The sequence below is a fragment of the Oreochromis aureus genome, linkage group 9 (assembly GCF_013358895.1).
Source record: "Oreochromis aureus strain Israel breed Guangdong linkage group 9, ZZ_aureus, whole genome shotgun sequence".
Lineage (NCBI taxonomy): Eukaryota > Metazoa > Chordata > Actinopteri > Cichliformes > Cichlidae > Oreochromis > Oreochromis aureus.
The window spans coordinates 17,787,984-17,800,531 of NC_052950.1; the positions used below are offsets into that span (position 1 = coordinate 17,787,984).

The 12,548-nt window shown below is 42.2% G+C and overlaps 1 protein-coding gene across 1 annotated transcript; it reads right to left on the bottom strand.

Moving 5' to 3' along the window:
- Positions 1-8,838: 8,838 nt before the first annotated feature.
- bhlhe22 (basic helix-loop-helix family, member e22) lies at positions 8,839-10,789 on the bottom strand. Its single transcript, XM_031739200.2, has one exon. It carries the CDS (start codon positions 10,598-10,600, stop codon positions 9,794-9,796), a length of 807 nt encoding a protein of 268 aa, XP_031595060.1. The 5' UTR covers positions 10,601-10,789; the 3' UTR covers positions 8,839-9,793.
- Between the last annotated feature and the right edge of the window lie 1,759 nt (positions 10,790-12,548).

Consider the following 12,548-nt stretch of genomic DNA (forward strand, 5'->3'; position numbering starts at 1 on the left):
CAGTCAAGCCTCCGTCTCTCTTTGCTTCATAGACTCACATGTGAATTATTCCAGTCCATTATTTGCTGAACTGGTATTGATGATCATTTCATATCCTTGATCATGTTGTTCGTTGCATTTTATTTCGCTTCTATTCATAAATAGAGACAAAAAGATGATAGTTAGCAATACATAAACATGGCGGTACACTTTGCTTTTTTTCTTGCAGAACTTCCTTTTTTTAGTACTTTAATGCAAATAAAGATTCATAAATATATGCAGGAAGGCTTACTACTCTGTCTTTGCGTGAAATATTGATATATATTTTTAAATATACCGTCAGATAAACAGACTGACAGATATTTTTGCCTCATATATGGCAAAATTGTGCGAATCTTAAAACCTTAAGGGAAAAACGAGATAAAAGGAGCACCAGGGTGGCATGACTGGTCACCCATTAAACGATATTACCCTGTTACTTTACAAAGGCTTCCTCCTAATACAAGACAAGGGGGTATGTGACCTTCAGCTATTAAACCAGCCTGTTAATTGTCTAATAATAAAATGTTTTTATTGTACAAACCCTCTTTTAGTGTAATTGAATTTCTGTCTGCCTTCGCTCATCTCACTTTTATTTCTGTCTTTTTTGCTGAGGCTGTGAATCCTCGCTATTACTGGTTATAATGACGGCATAGGATTGGTTCTCCGGGATCACCACATCTATCCTCCTCCTCACTCGTCTCCCCGCAAACTTTACATTTAAACCACTCTCATTACAGCGCAGATTACAGAGGCTTATTGGTCCTCATTAGAGCCCACTGATCCTTGGCTGGGCCCATGTCCTAACATCTTTTAATTAGCATTCTGGAAATCTAATCAATGTAATAACTCAGATTAATCTCCCCTTTTGCACTTATTTTCTCACACTCTTTTATTTCAGGAGGTTCTTGGCTCGAAGGCTCAAAGGCTGAGAGATTGCGGTCTGTTTTCTGAAGCTGCCAGGTATGTGACATGAGAGTTGAGGAGACCTTGAAGTTTTTATATTTGAAGGGCAAACTGGATCATTTCATGGAGTCGACTGGATTTATTGGACTTTGATCTAACAAATTACACTTAAAATGCAAACTAGAACTCTCAAATGTAAATTCAGATTGTTTTAAATGTATGTTTCTCTCCATATAAGGCTTGCAGTACTTTGGAAGGACGTGAAAAGATTTAAATACCTAGTAGTGACAGATGTTGACGGTGGGCCATGAGTTTTTCCTCTAAATGTGCTGTAAAGCTTTCACTCCCCAGCCAGGCTCTGTGCTGTGATACGAAGTGAAAGCCAAGGCGGAGTTTGGCACTGGACGGCCATTTTGTGTCTGGTCTGATGCATGGTTTCACTGGGTGTCACTTTGGCTTCATATCACAGTCAGTGGTGGCGGCGAGCAAAGCTGCAGGTCTCATTAGAGCATGTTTACTGCTACAGTTGCAGGGAGTGCAGGAAAATAAAAAAAAGCAAAACAGGGACGAGTTTAAATGTTTATGACATGAAAATTCAGGTCCTGGATTATTAAATGATAATGTTGCTTTTAAAAGTGTAACAGCTTAAAAAGAAACGCAAGAATCCATTTCGTCTGGTTGTAATAAAGTAAAGGACAACTGCATTTAGGCCATTGTGACTGGCATCCAAGTAGGAGAAGTCCAGTGTCTGACAGCCCGGTACTCACACACCTTTGTGTACAGTAAAGCGCCGTTTCTATGCCAGGTATCCAGGGCAGACATTTTGGCGCAGCTTTGACCATACAGACAAAGACGCCGGGGTGTGATGGGACACAGACCTGCCATTTCCCAGCAGCACTGGCACGCCTCTCACTGCAGAATGATGAATGGTTGCACACGCATGTTGCACATTTTCTCATGCTCCCTTATAACACATACACACGATCACGTGCACACTTGCAAAAGCCCCATAACAGCCCTCCTGGTCAGGTCAACCAGGCATTGCATCACACACATACACACTCTCTCTCACACACACATAGATGCACACACATGCAGACAGGCATCCTCGCTGTAGTGCTGCAATATTCAGCGCCAGGTGTAGGAGGAAGGGGGAATAAGGTTGTGTTTATTAGCAGCTCCCTTGGTGTTCTCTAAATTGCCTTGTTTGCTCGGCACAAGCACACAAACAGATGCTGTCCTCTCTGCTCTGGGTAATTCTTGGGGGGTCTCTGGATATTTACTGAAAGGCCTACCCGTACCACACAAGCAGTCTCGTATGTGGTGATGCATACGGTTCTTGCATGCAAACACACACACGTCAGACCAGTCGATAAACCCCCCCCCCCAAAAAAACACACATTTGTGTGCTAATTTTTGCACTGACATTCAGAAGTACAGTTTGATTTGTGCAAAGAAGAAGACATTGTCTCTCCGGATAAGTAATTGCAGTATCGCCGTATAAGCAAATCTCTCTCTGTGCCTAACCTCGCAGTGGCACAATTTCACTCTTATTAAGAAAATCTGCATTTAGGAGGGACCAATGCTATCAGTCGAAATTAATCTGCTTTGACTGATCCTTAATGTGACCACAGTCATCGAGTAATTATTGTCTGGATGGCTGTGCACCAGGCTCATAACCGCCATCCTCCTCCTCCTCCTCCTGCCCCCCACAAAAGGGGCTAGCCTTGGTGTGTGAATCCCTCAGCAGCGGGCTGGTTACAGTGGGTACGGCAGGCATGTCATTAAGCCCTTGATCAGTGAGTCGTGATTAGCCTGCCCTGTATTATTGTGATTAACGTCTATCCAGCGGACAACTGTCCTGTTGTCACCAGTGATACCATCTGAGATCCTGAGATTCTGGGGTGAAGGCCAGTGGAGGAACCTGGTAGTGTGGATACACAAATCTGCTCGCTTCAATGAAGGCTGCTCCTCTTAAATGCGCACACAACAAAAAAAAAAAAACCCCAACAAAAAACCACACACACCCTGTCAGTCACGAAAACGAATGCATATAACGAGTGCAGCACTCTTTCCCCGTGCAGCTATGTTTTGTCTGTGTGTCTTCTCTGATTTAGTTAACCTACTACCTCTTGTGCAGCTTGCATGCTCTGTAGCATTTCCATCAGGCCACATGCCTTTTGTCTGCGTGCGCGCTGAAAGACAAAAACCTCCTCTTCCTATTGTGCTCCATTTCTCTCTTTCATCTCACACTTCCTCGACCAACAAAGTCGATTTGACCATGGCTGATTATTGTAACGAAGGCAGTCCAAGAGAATATGCACATTCTTACTGTACGTCAGATTCGATCACAGCAAGGGGGGGAAGCCTCGCACTGACCCACGTCTCTTCCCCTCAGACAACTGGCTGCTTACACAGAGGGAGCTTTTGAGAACAGGCGTTGTGGACTAAACTGCAATTGAAGTCTCACTTATGCGGCGCTAAGGACACGGAAAGACAGTGAGAGGAAATTGGTTTAAATTAAGAAATTGATATAAGAATGTGGCAAAAAGAAAAAGAAGAGGAAAACTAGCGCTAAACTGTGCCACACGAGAAACAGAGATCGGACTACTTCCCTTTTTGTGCATTTTAAAAGCAGCTAAATATATAAATGCTTAATATAGTTCAGATGTATTCCCTGTAGCTTGGATTTCATGTTTTTTTTTTTTTTACTCCCAAAAGTTTCATTGAGCTTTTTCTTCACGAGCCCCTGTATGTGTGTTTCATTTCTTTGTAATTACTCACCTAAACCCAGACCCCCTTCTCGTGGCTCTTGTGCATCCGCCGGTGGAAAAGAGTCAGTTTTGATTACAAAGTAAACGCTGCGGCATCAGACAGGGGGGTTACATGCTGATATGCATTCTATCAGGATGATTTATGCAAATTATGCACATTATTCCCGCAGGAATCTCTCTTCTGAAAGTGCCAGGATAAATTGCCGGAAATTAGCCATAAAATTCACTGTGCAGGGAGTGTGAGGTGAAGGCCGCCAAGGAGCCAAGGACATTGGGCCGCCATGGTTACGCTTGGCCTGGCCTGCCTCCCCCATGCTTGGCATTCATGGCTGTTAAAGACCTCTGCTCAGACAGATACACTGAAGCCTGGAGTAGCACTCAGCACATCAGGAAGATCAGCCAAGCAAGTGTTACACTAACGGCGGGGTTTCATGCTCTAGTAACATGACAGATTTTTCGAAGGGAGGGAACGAGATTGTTGGTTTATTCTTCCCACGTTTTAGGCCGAAATCCACTTTGTAAATTCTTCTGTGTTCCTAGAAAGTGGCAGTGCGTTATCACTGAGTAGCTGGCCTTAGATCCAGTCACCGTTTGAACTGTTTTATGACTGAATTTATGCCTTTGTTTGCTATATAGCTGACCTTGCTCATAGTGCATCCTAATCTTCAGATTACACTCTAATCAGAAACCTGTTCAGCAATCAGGTGATGAATTGTTGTAGGAACGGCACATAAATAGGTGGCTGTCATTATCACAACACAGAATTGAGGTTGTATCAGGCAATGTCTTCTTTATAGCGCTACACGCCTCCCTATTGGTCAGGCCTTTCATTTGTCTTGTGATCGGCGTGTGTATGGGAGGGAAACAAAGAAAAAGTGTGTGTGTATATTAAATGAGAAGCGAGTGACTCTCGCTGTTATTGTGTCATCCTCGTGTCTTTATTTCAGTGTGAAAGCCAGAGTTAATGAATATGAGAGACTGGAGATGAAATCCACCTCGCCTTGGCTTTAATGAACCCTGAGAGGGTCACGATCTGCATATTGAGCAGGACGAGCAGGATCTGTCTCTCACACAGGTGAAGTACACAAAAACCATCACGGTTTCACGTTTGACTTTAAATCCTTTACTCTGTTTAAAGTTTGCATCGACGTGGCCGAGCGCAACCGAGCGTGGTGCTGTTAACATAATCCAGAGCGGCCGCTCGGGTCGCTGTGAGTTCTCCATCCGCTCTAATCAAGCACATTATCTCGATGTTAAGGTCACATAAATGGAAAGTTCACAGCTGTCGGGGAAGCTTTGACCACTGCGCCACCGGATGTTAGTTTTTGACGTTAAACCGATCGCATAATCTGTAAATTCAATGAAAAGTAAATTGCGTTTCTTTTATTCTTTTACCAAGACGCGTGGATAACAAGTAATTTCTTAATAAAATCAACACTCGCATGGAAAACACACCAAAGCTCAAAGTTTATTTCAGGCAACGGCCCCATAAAACGGCATCAAATCGAGTGAATTGCCTCCCAACGGCGTTCATAATTTGATTTATTTGGCACAAATATTTGAACAATGAATGCACTTCACTTCATCGCCCGTTCTTGTTTGTTCAAACCACAGAGTAAATTGTTTTTTGTCATTTTTTTTTTCTTCTGGAATAAACAACCTGTACAGCAACAAAGAGCCAGTGCTGTCCACAACAACAACACGGCCTCCACCAAATTACTGTGCTCAGCCATGACACAGTTTAATCCCAGCGGAATAAAAGAACATCAGATTACGGCAGAAAGACAGAGCCATCGGTAAACAGGGATTAGGAGATTGGGCCTTTAATCTGATTAATATGGAGGCAGTTGGAATATTAGAGATGTTACTCAACTGTTGTATTCCAGATGAGGGGATAATCACACTTTGCTACGTCATTTATTGTGCCCTGTTAGAACTTTCAGAGCTAAACGAGCTGCCATATGTTTACCTGACCTCGAGGCTGCCTCAGAGATAAAAACATTTGCGATGTAATGAATTAGGAGCTCGTTAGGTGAGTGGGAAAACAGTTAGAAATATGCAGGAAATACTGAATGTTATTGCAGGGAAAGTGGTCCAAGTCGGCGTCAGTATTCTTTATATTTACAGATATAAAGCAGCTCAGAGTTACAACAAAGCATCTCTAAATAAAAGCCTTAAAAAGCCTTGATTACAGTTAAACAGCTCCTTCAAGTATCAGTGTTTGAGTATTATAATAGGGATCGTTTCTATTTTGAAAGAAAAGGCTTAGTTATAGCATTAATCTGTAAGATGCACATCTGGTCTTTTTCAGGGCAACCTTAAATCAAATGTGGCGTTTATCTTCCTTCACACAAAGAGTGAGTAGATGGATTTGGAATTTTTTAGCTTATTAAAACAACCCTATTTGTGTTTTAAAGGTGGTAAGAATGTATTTAATTGTTGTAAAGATTTTGAAATATTCAGCAACTTTGGAGGGTTTATCCTAAAAACTGTGCTCAGTATTTCTTATCTAATAAGCAAAGTTTCTAATAAAAGTGCTATTGGAAAGATTTGTAGCTGAAGGTCAGAAAAAGCTCAAGTCAATTTCTCGAATGTGAAAATAGGCTCATCTATGAAGACCAGCTTCATATATCAGCCCTACAGTGCATCTGATAATGACAATTTCACTCTTAAGAAGTTAAAATTTGTACTACTGAATATAATCAGTTTACCTCTTTAGCTCTGCAGTTCTATTAGCCGGCATTGCGTGCACCAACAACGTTATGCATTGCTATCAGTGGCCTGACAAAAATGAAGTACCGCCCAGCAGTTGATTTGGTGCCTCAACCAGTGCAGCACATATATCTTTATACACAGTGTGTGACACAGCATGGATGAATCCATTTTCAGAGTTTTGCCAGCTACTGATATGAAGGAGACATTTCAGTTTGGCGTACTTATGTATATTTTTAATGTTTATCATCTTTAGCATACACAGCAGCTGCGTTATGAACAAGTGCCCTGCTGCCCACTGATATGGCAAATTGGACATTTTATAGTTTATGAAAGGGGTGGGTTTTTTTGTTATCTTCCACTTTTATTCGTCAGTCCCGATTCCCACTGTAAATGCTTTAAAGACAGATGCAGCTTTATTAGGCTTGTGGATAAAAGCGATGTTCCCTGTTATGACTCGGTTGGTGGCCACTTTAAATAAAAAATGGATTTAAAAAAAGAAGCTTGAAATCCTCCAGTTTTTTCTGTTTTCATGAGGCATCTTGGGGCTCTATCACTGCCCGGCCCAGCTTAACATTTCAGGCACCCTTGTGTGTACATGACATTTCACCAACTTGTAAAAATGGCTGAAATACCAAGTATCTAGCAGCTCCCTTATCAAGAGGATCCCGGAGGCTTTCGATTATTCAATGTCTTACTTTTTCTTAAACACACCCTGCTCCCCATGTTTGCTCTAAAATTGTCCTCTGCCTTTACATTGATATTTTTATGCTGTCGTCTGTTTTCCTTTGGATGGTGTGTTCTGTTTTATGCACCCATATGGCTCTGTCTCATCTCTGGGGAATCTCCTCTTCTGGGCTAATGTGAATATTAGTATGGGTTAAATGCTCCACTCATTTATGCATTAATGCATATTGCATAATTAATGTTTTTGTGAAGTCTCATTTTCAAACGGCAGCAGGGGGAGAAAAAAAAAAGCCTCATCTCTGTGTTCAAACTAAAATAAATAAATAAATAAATAAAAGCTTAAATCCTGTAACGTGAGTTGCTGACAGGATTTTCACTCCAGAGCTGTTTTGATGTCTCCTGATTATTTCCAGTCTTGATTAAGGGCTCTTCTGTGAAGATTCAAGGCATTCAGGGGTGTGATGGGATTAAATGGGACACTGTAATGACCCTGTTGTCAGAATGGCTCATCATACAGACACAAAGCTTAGATCGGAGACTAGTAAAAAAATAAAAAATCAGAAACCAGTTTTCATATTTGTTTGCTTCTGTGTGGAAAAATGAGATACAGATGCAGGCTTTTGGTTAAAATTATTAAGAGAAAACATTGATCATGTTACATTTAAAAGAGAGGTTTTTGGTGTATGGCTCTGCAAGCTTGAAGCTTGTTTGAGGATTTCAAATGAAAAGCTGTGCCTAAAATATCACAGTATCCATCTACAACAGAAACATGTATTGGCAAGACTTTTGCTGTATTGAATTTAGTTGATTGTATTAAAAAGTTGGGGGGAAAGCTGTGGTGCGAAATGGTCAGTGCTAATTCATGGTCTGAAATGTGAAATCTGTGGCCTCTGTCCATGGTGCTGAAGCTTTCACAATATTTACCCTGACTTTAGGGAAAAAAAGATCGTGGAGATTTAATGCTAGATTGGCTTTAGTGTTTCAAAAGCATCCCCTACATTTCTTATCAAATTGTTTTCGATGTGGACAGTAAAGTGAGGGGGACGAAGCTTAGGTCGATCGCGGAGCAGCTGATGGTTGCGTTCTGAGTAAAGACACCAAATTGCGCCAATGAAACAGAGTCCTAATTACATTTCTTAATCACAGTGTGGAGGTCTAATTGCCTTAACGATCTGTTTGATTATGCGAGGCCAGGTATTACTGCCGACAGTTTTCATACACACTTGTTTTCGCATTATCATATTATTACACACAGGCGTGGAAATTGTCTCAACATCCACAGTAAAGGTCATCAGAGTGTGTGGTTTTTTTTTGTTTTTGTTTTTTGGGTTTGTTTTCTTTCTTTCTTTTCCCTTTTCTTTTTTTTTTCTTTTAGTCCGTGGAGCACAAAAATCTTAATGTTGCCCTGGAGCTACGTTCGCCCACCCACGTCTGGCCTTCGCTCCCAAGACTTAAGACAAGAAAAGTTACCGGTTTTGATGGAGCAGAAAATTGTTGAGCATTATTTCCCCTCTCTGCTTGACACCTGGTGAGAATGCAGAGACTGACAAATGAGAGCTGCATCGCTCCTAGAAAAGAGAGGCTTTAAAGTTATCCTTTTTAGTTTTTAAAAAAATCCCCTCTCCCCCCCAAAAATAAAAATCAACAAGAACAATTAACAGTTAAAGGCAGCTCGCTCTGATTCCACGTGCGCTACACTTCACATGAATAATCAGATTTTCTTTTTCTGTTGTTCAAAATATTTTAATAAAGCTTTTCAACACTGAAATACATACAAACGGCCCTCCTCTGCTCTTATAATAACTAAGGTATCTACAATAATCCACAGCCCGACCTGACAACGCGAATAATCCGAAGACCTCAATCGTCATGTTTCAGAAGAAAAAAATACAAGAAAAAAGAGACGACAATGTGCAATGCAAGCAAAAAATATCCATCATAGATATTCAAATGAATAAATTACAAAAGCACATCGAAACACGTGATAAGCTTCAATTCAGGATTTTAACAAAAAAAAAAATAATCTGGATGTTTATTATATGACAGTGCCCCCTCACCCCCCAAAAAGAATTGCAATAGGCGTGCGCAACGATTAACAAGTGTCTAAAATTAGCACATAAACATCTGACTGATTCAACCTCTTAACTCGCTGTTTCGTTTGACTTTCCTTGCTCATAACATTCCACTTGCTCAGCAGAAAAACTTCGTGAAAGCAGGCCTTAAACCAAAAAAAAGAAGAAAAAGTCTCTGACCGTGAATAAATGAGAAAGCAGCAGAAAGTGAGTGTGGACTACCGCTTCGACGAGATGTCCATCTACTCAAGTGGAAAGAGTCGCAAGTTGTCAGGTCACCCAAATTTCCAAAAGTGTCCATCACAGAGCAAGTGATCAACAACTCACTCAAATCAACACTTGCAGCCATTCTCACAGGCCCTACTGTACGTCTGTTTGGTCTTCACTGTCATTCATACCAGCACTTTAAGGATGATTTATATTCACAATCAAGTAATGTTTGAACAAAAAAGCGCGTTTTAATGCATTTAGTAAATATTATAAAAGTATTCGTCGCCATTAATTTTTTCTTTTTTTTCCTTTTTTGTCTCTAGCCTACTGACTTCACTGGTTTTCCTCTCCAAAAGTGTCCTTAAAAGTGGGTTCTTCTTTCTCGTGTGCTTCTCGGAGTCTTTGTCAGGCGCGTTAAGGCTTGTCAGTGCACTGTTTGCAGAGGCTGGAAGTGGCATTGTTGAACAGGGCACATTTATCGGGGCAGGAGGACCCGGCCACTCCGGTGGGGAAGGGGTATCCACCCGGTTGCTCGTACGCGCCCAAGCCGGGAGCTGCGAGGGCAGTGGTGGCCGGTATGGAAGCGGCAGAAATGGCTTGGCCCTGGTTGAGATACATCACTAGCCTCCTCATCTCTTCCAGCGCCTGTGACTGCATGAGGATGTAGTTTTTGGCGAGCAGCAAAGTGGCAATTTTGGAGAGTTTCCGCACTGACGGGCTGTGCGCGTAGGGGATGACCGCTCTGAGTTCATCCAGCGCGTCGTTCAGATCGTGCATCCGTCGTCTTTCTCTGGCATTGATGTTTAGCCTCAGTAATTTCTGCTCTTTGGTTTTCTTACCTCCTTCAGCTTTCCCTGTGCTCACCGTCCGCCCATCGCTGAGGAGGACCATGTCACACCTGCCGTCGCTGTCATCGTCGGGACTCTGCTCACCTCCGCTGCTTTCCGCTGCCGAGGTCCTGTTGGCGCTCTCCCCATACTTTACGCACAAAGATCCCGTCGGCAGACCCAGCGTCCCCCCTCTGCCTCCTGCCAGTCCTCCCGGCTGAATCGGGTCTGGCTCGGCCTGGTCAAAGCAGCTGATCGGTGACTGGCGGTCTCTGGCTGGTAGTTCGATGCCGGCCGACGATCTGAAAGGGTCCATTTTTTTAGTGGACACGGCGCTCAGAGTTTTGTGAAAAATGTCCCCTGCGCCGCCGTTCAAGTTCATCCTCCTGTCCATAGCCTCGTGGATTCCGCGTCGTTGCAGGCTATGGTCTCTTCGGGAAACTCTTTACGCACGTCTCAGAGTTTCTTCCTCTGTTTGTCCTTCACGAGTTTAGTTGTGTGTCAGTGGTGAAGTTGTAGGCTCGCTCCACTTGTCAGCTGAGGTGTAGAGACGAGGAGGAGCCTCACGTAATAAGAGCCACTCTCTCCTGCCTCTCTCCCTTTCTGTGTCTGATTCACCTTCACCGGATCTCCACGATAACCCTGGTTACGCACAAGACGCTTCGGTCCTTTTTACATCATTATCTTGAGGCGGGTTATTAAAAAGGATTCGCCTATTGGGATACAGACACCCTCTCCCCCTGGCACTCACCACCCAATCACGTTAACGTTTTAATTATTGGTATTTAAAGGATGGCAAACAAAGCAGCATGCGCTCTGTCTCTCTTCTGTAATACGCTTTGGGTTCAAGATCTTTATAGCGTGTTTGCAAAGATCCCCCCCGATCATAAAATAGCCCGCTTCACTGATTTGGTTACCAGACATCAGTGTGTCCTTTTCAGGAGTCGCAAATTAACCAGCGTCTATAATCTAAAGCTGTTTTAGCTCAGAGAGGAGATAATTTCGCTGATCTCTTACTGCTTTATTCAAATCAAAAGATATTGGCATAGTGTTTTAATTCATTAATTTTTGTTGCATTTTCGATTGTTCGCCCACTTAAGTTTAATTTGATCATAATAAGGCAGGAGATGCAGCAGGGATTTATCAGACTATCTAAGATTGAAACGTTATCTTTTATGTTGTTTTAAATTTTCAGGCTTTACTGTAAAGCAAATATACTCCAGAACAACACGGACCTTTTCATTTCACTGTTGTAGCGTTTATCTCACGTTGTGTCAGATTTCCCATGATAGATCTGCGGGCTTACCATGCTTTACCTGTGCTCATACTGCCATCTTGTGGATGGTATAGTGCAGTACAACCACACTGGAAAGTCAAACGTCATAGGTTTTATTCAGATGGAGCCCACGCGACCCCCTTTAGCATTTAAATCACGTGATTTCCTGCTTTAAAAATCCTGATTTTTAACACTTGAATCTGCATTTCAAGACTTCGGATTGTAGTGCAGGGTTAAGGTATTATGGTGGTGAAATAATGAGATAAAGAACGTCCCTTTTAAGCACCGAGGCAACCAAAATAAATTATGGGCTTGACTATAAACACTCAACAGAAACAAGGAGATACAAAATAAACTTGTACATTGTTAAAGAAACATACTAGATATAACTTTTAAACTTTTAAAAAGGTGCTTCAATGTTTGTTTGTTTTTTTCCCTGCAGGTGAAGATTAATTGTTTACCATTTTGAAACAATTTGTACTAAGATGTCTGTAATCTGTTAATAGTTGCTAGGCAATATTACTTCTGATTGGGCCTGAGACTTATGTTTAGAGAGAATAACTGATCCTGTGAACCTCTGTCAACATGTTTGGAAGATATTAACTGACTGGGAGGAAGGGTCTAATCAAAGTCACTGCTTTGCATGACTTCCAGCCCATTGAAAGTTTGATCTTAAATTGCACTTTGGTGAGTAATGTGGTTCAAAAGAGGTAACTGCAGGGTTATGGTGGGCTGGAGCTCAACGTAGAGCTCCATAGTTTATATCTGAGCTAGGTTTCATTGCAGAGGGCACAGGCCTGAACTCCACAGGTGAAACTTAAGTTCATTGTAGCTCAGAGAAGCTCACAATGCAGCATGCAGCCTTCTCACAGACATTTCAGCTGCTAACAGTAATTTCTGTAATTACTCTCCACAAGAACCCATTCGTAGGCGCTCGTTTCAAAGCCTTAAAGGACACACTCTTCCCCCTTCTTCTATCCAAGTAACCATGGTTATTTACCGTGGCATGTCTGCTGCACACATTAAAGGTACCTTTAGCAGTGATTAGAGCTGACCACTGCTTTCA

Coding starts and splice junctions, on each gene's coding strand:
- bhlhe22 (XM_031739200.2), bottom strand. CDS start 10,600: ATGGACAGGAGGATGAACTTGAACGGCGGCGCAGGGGACATTTTTCAC.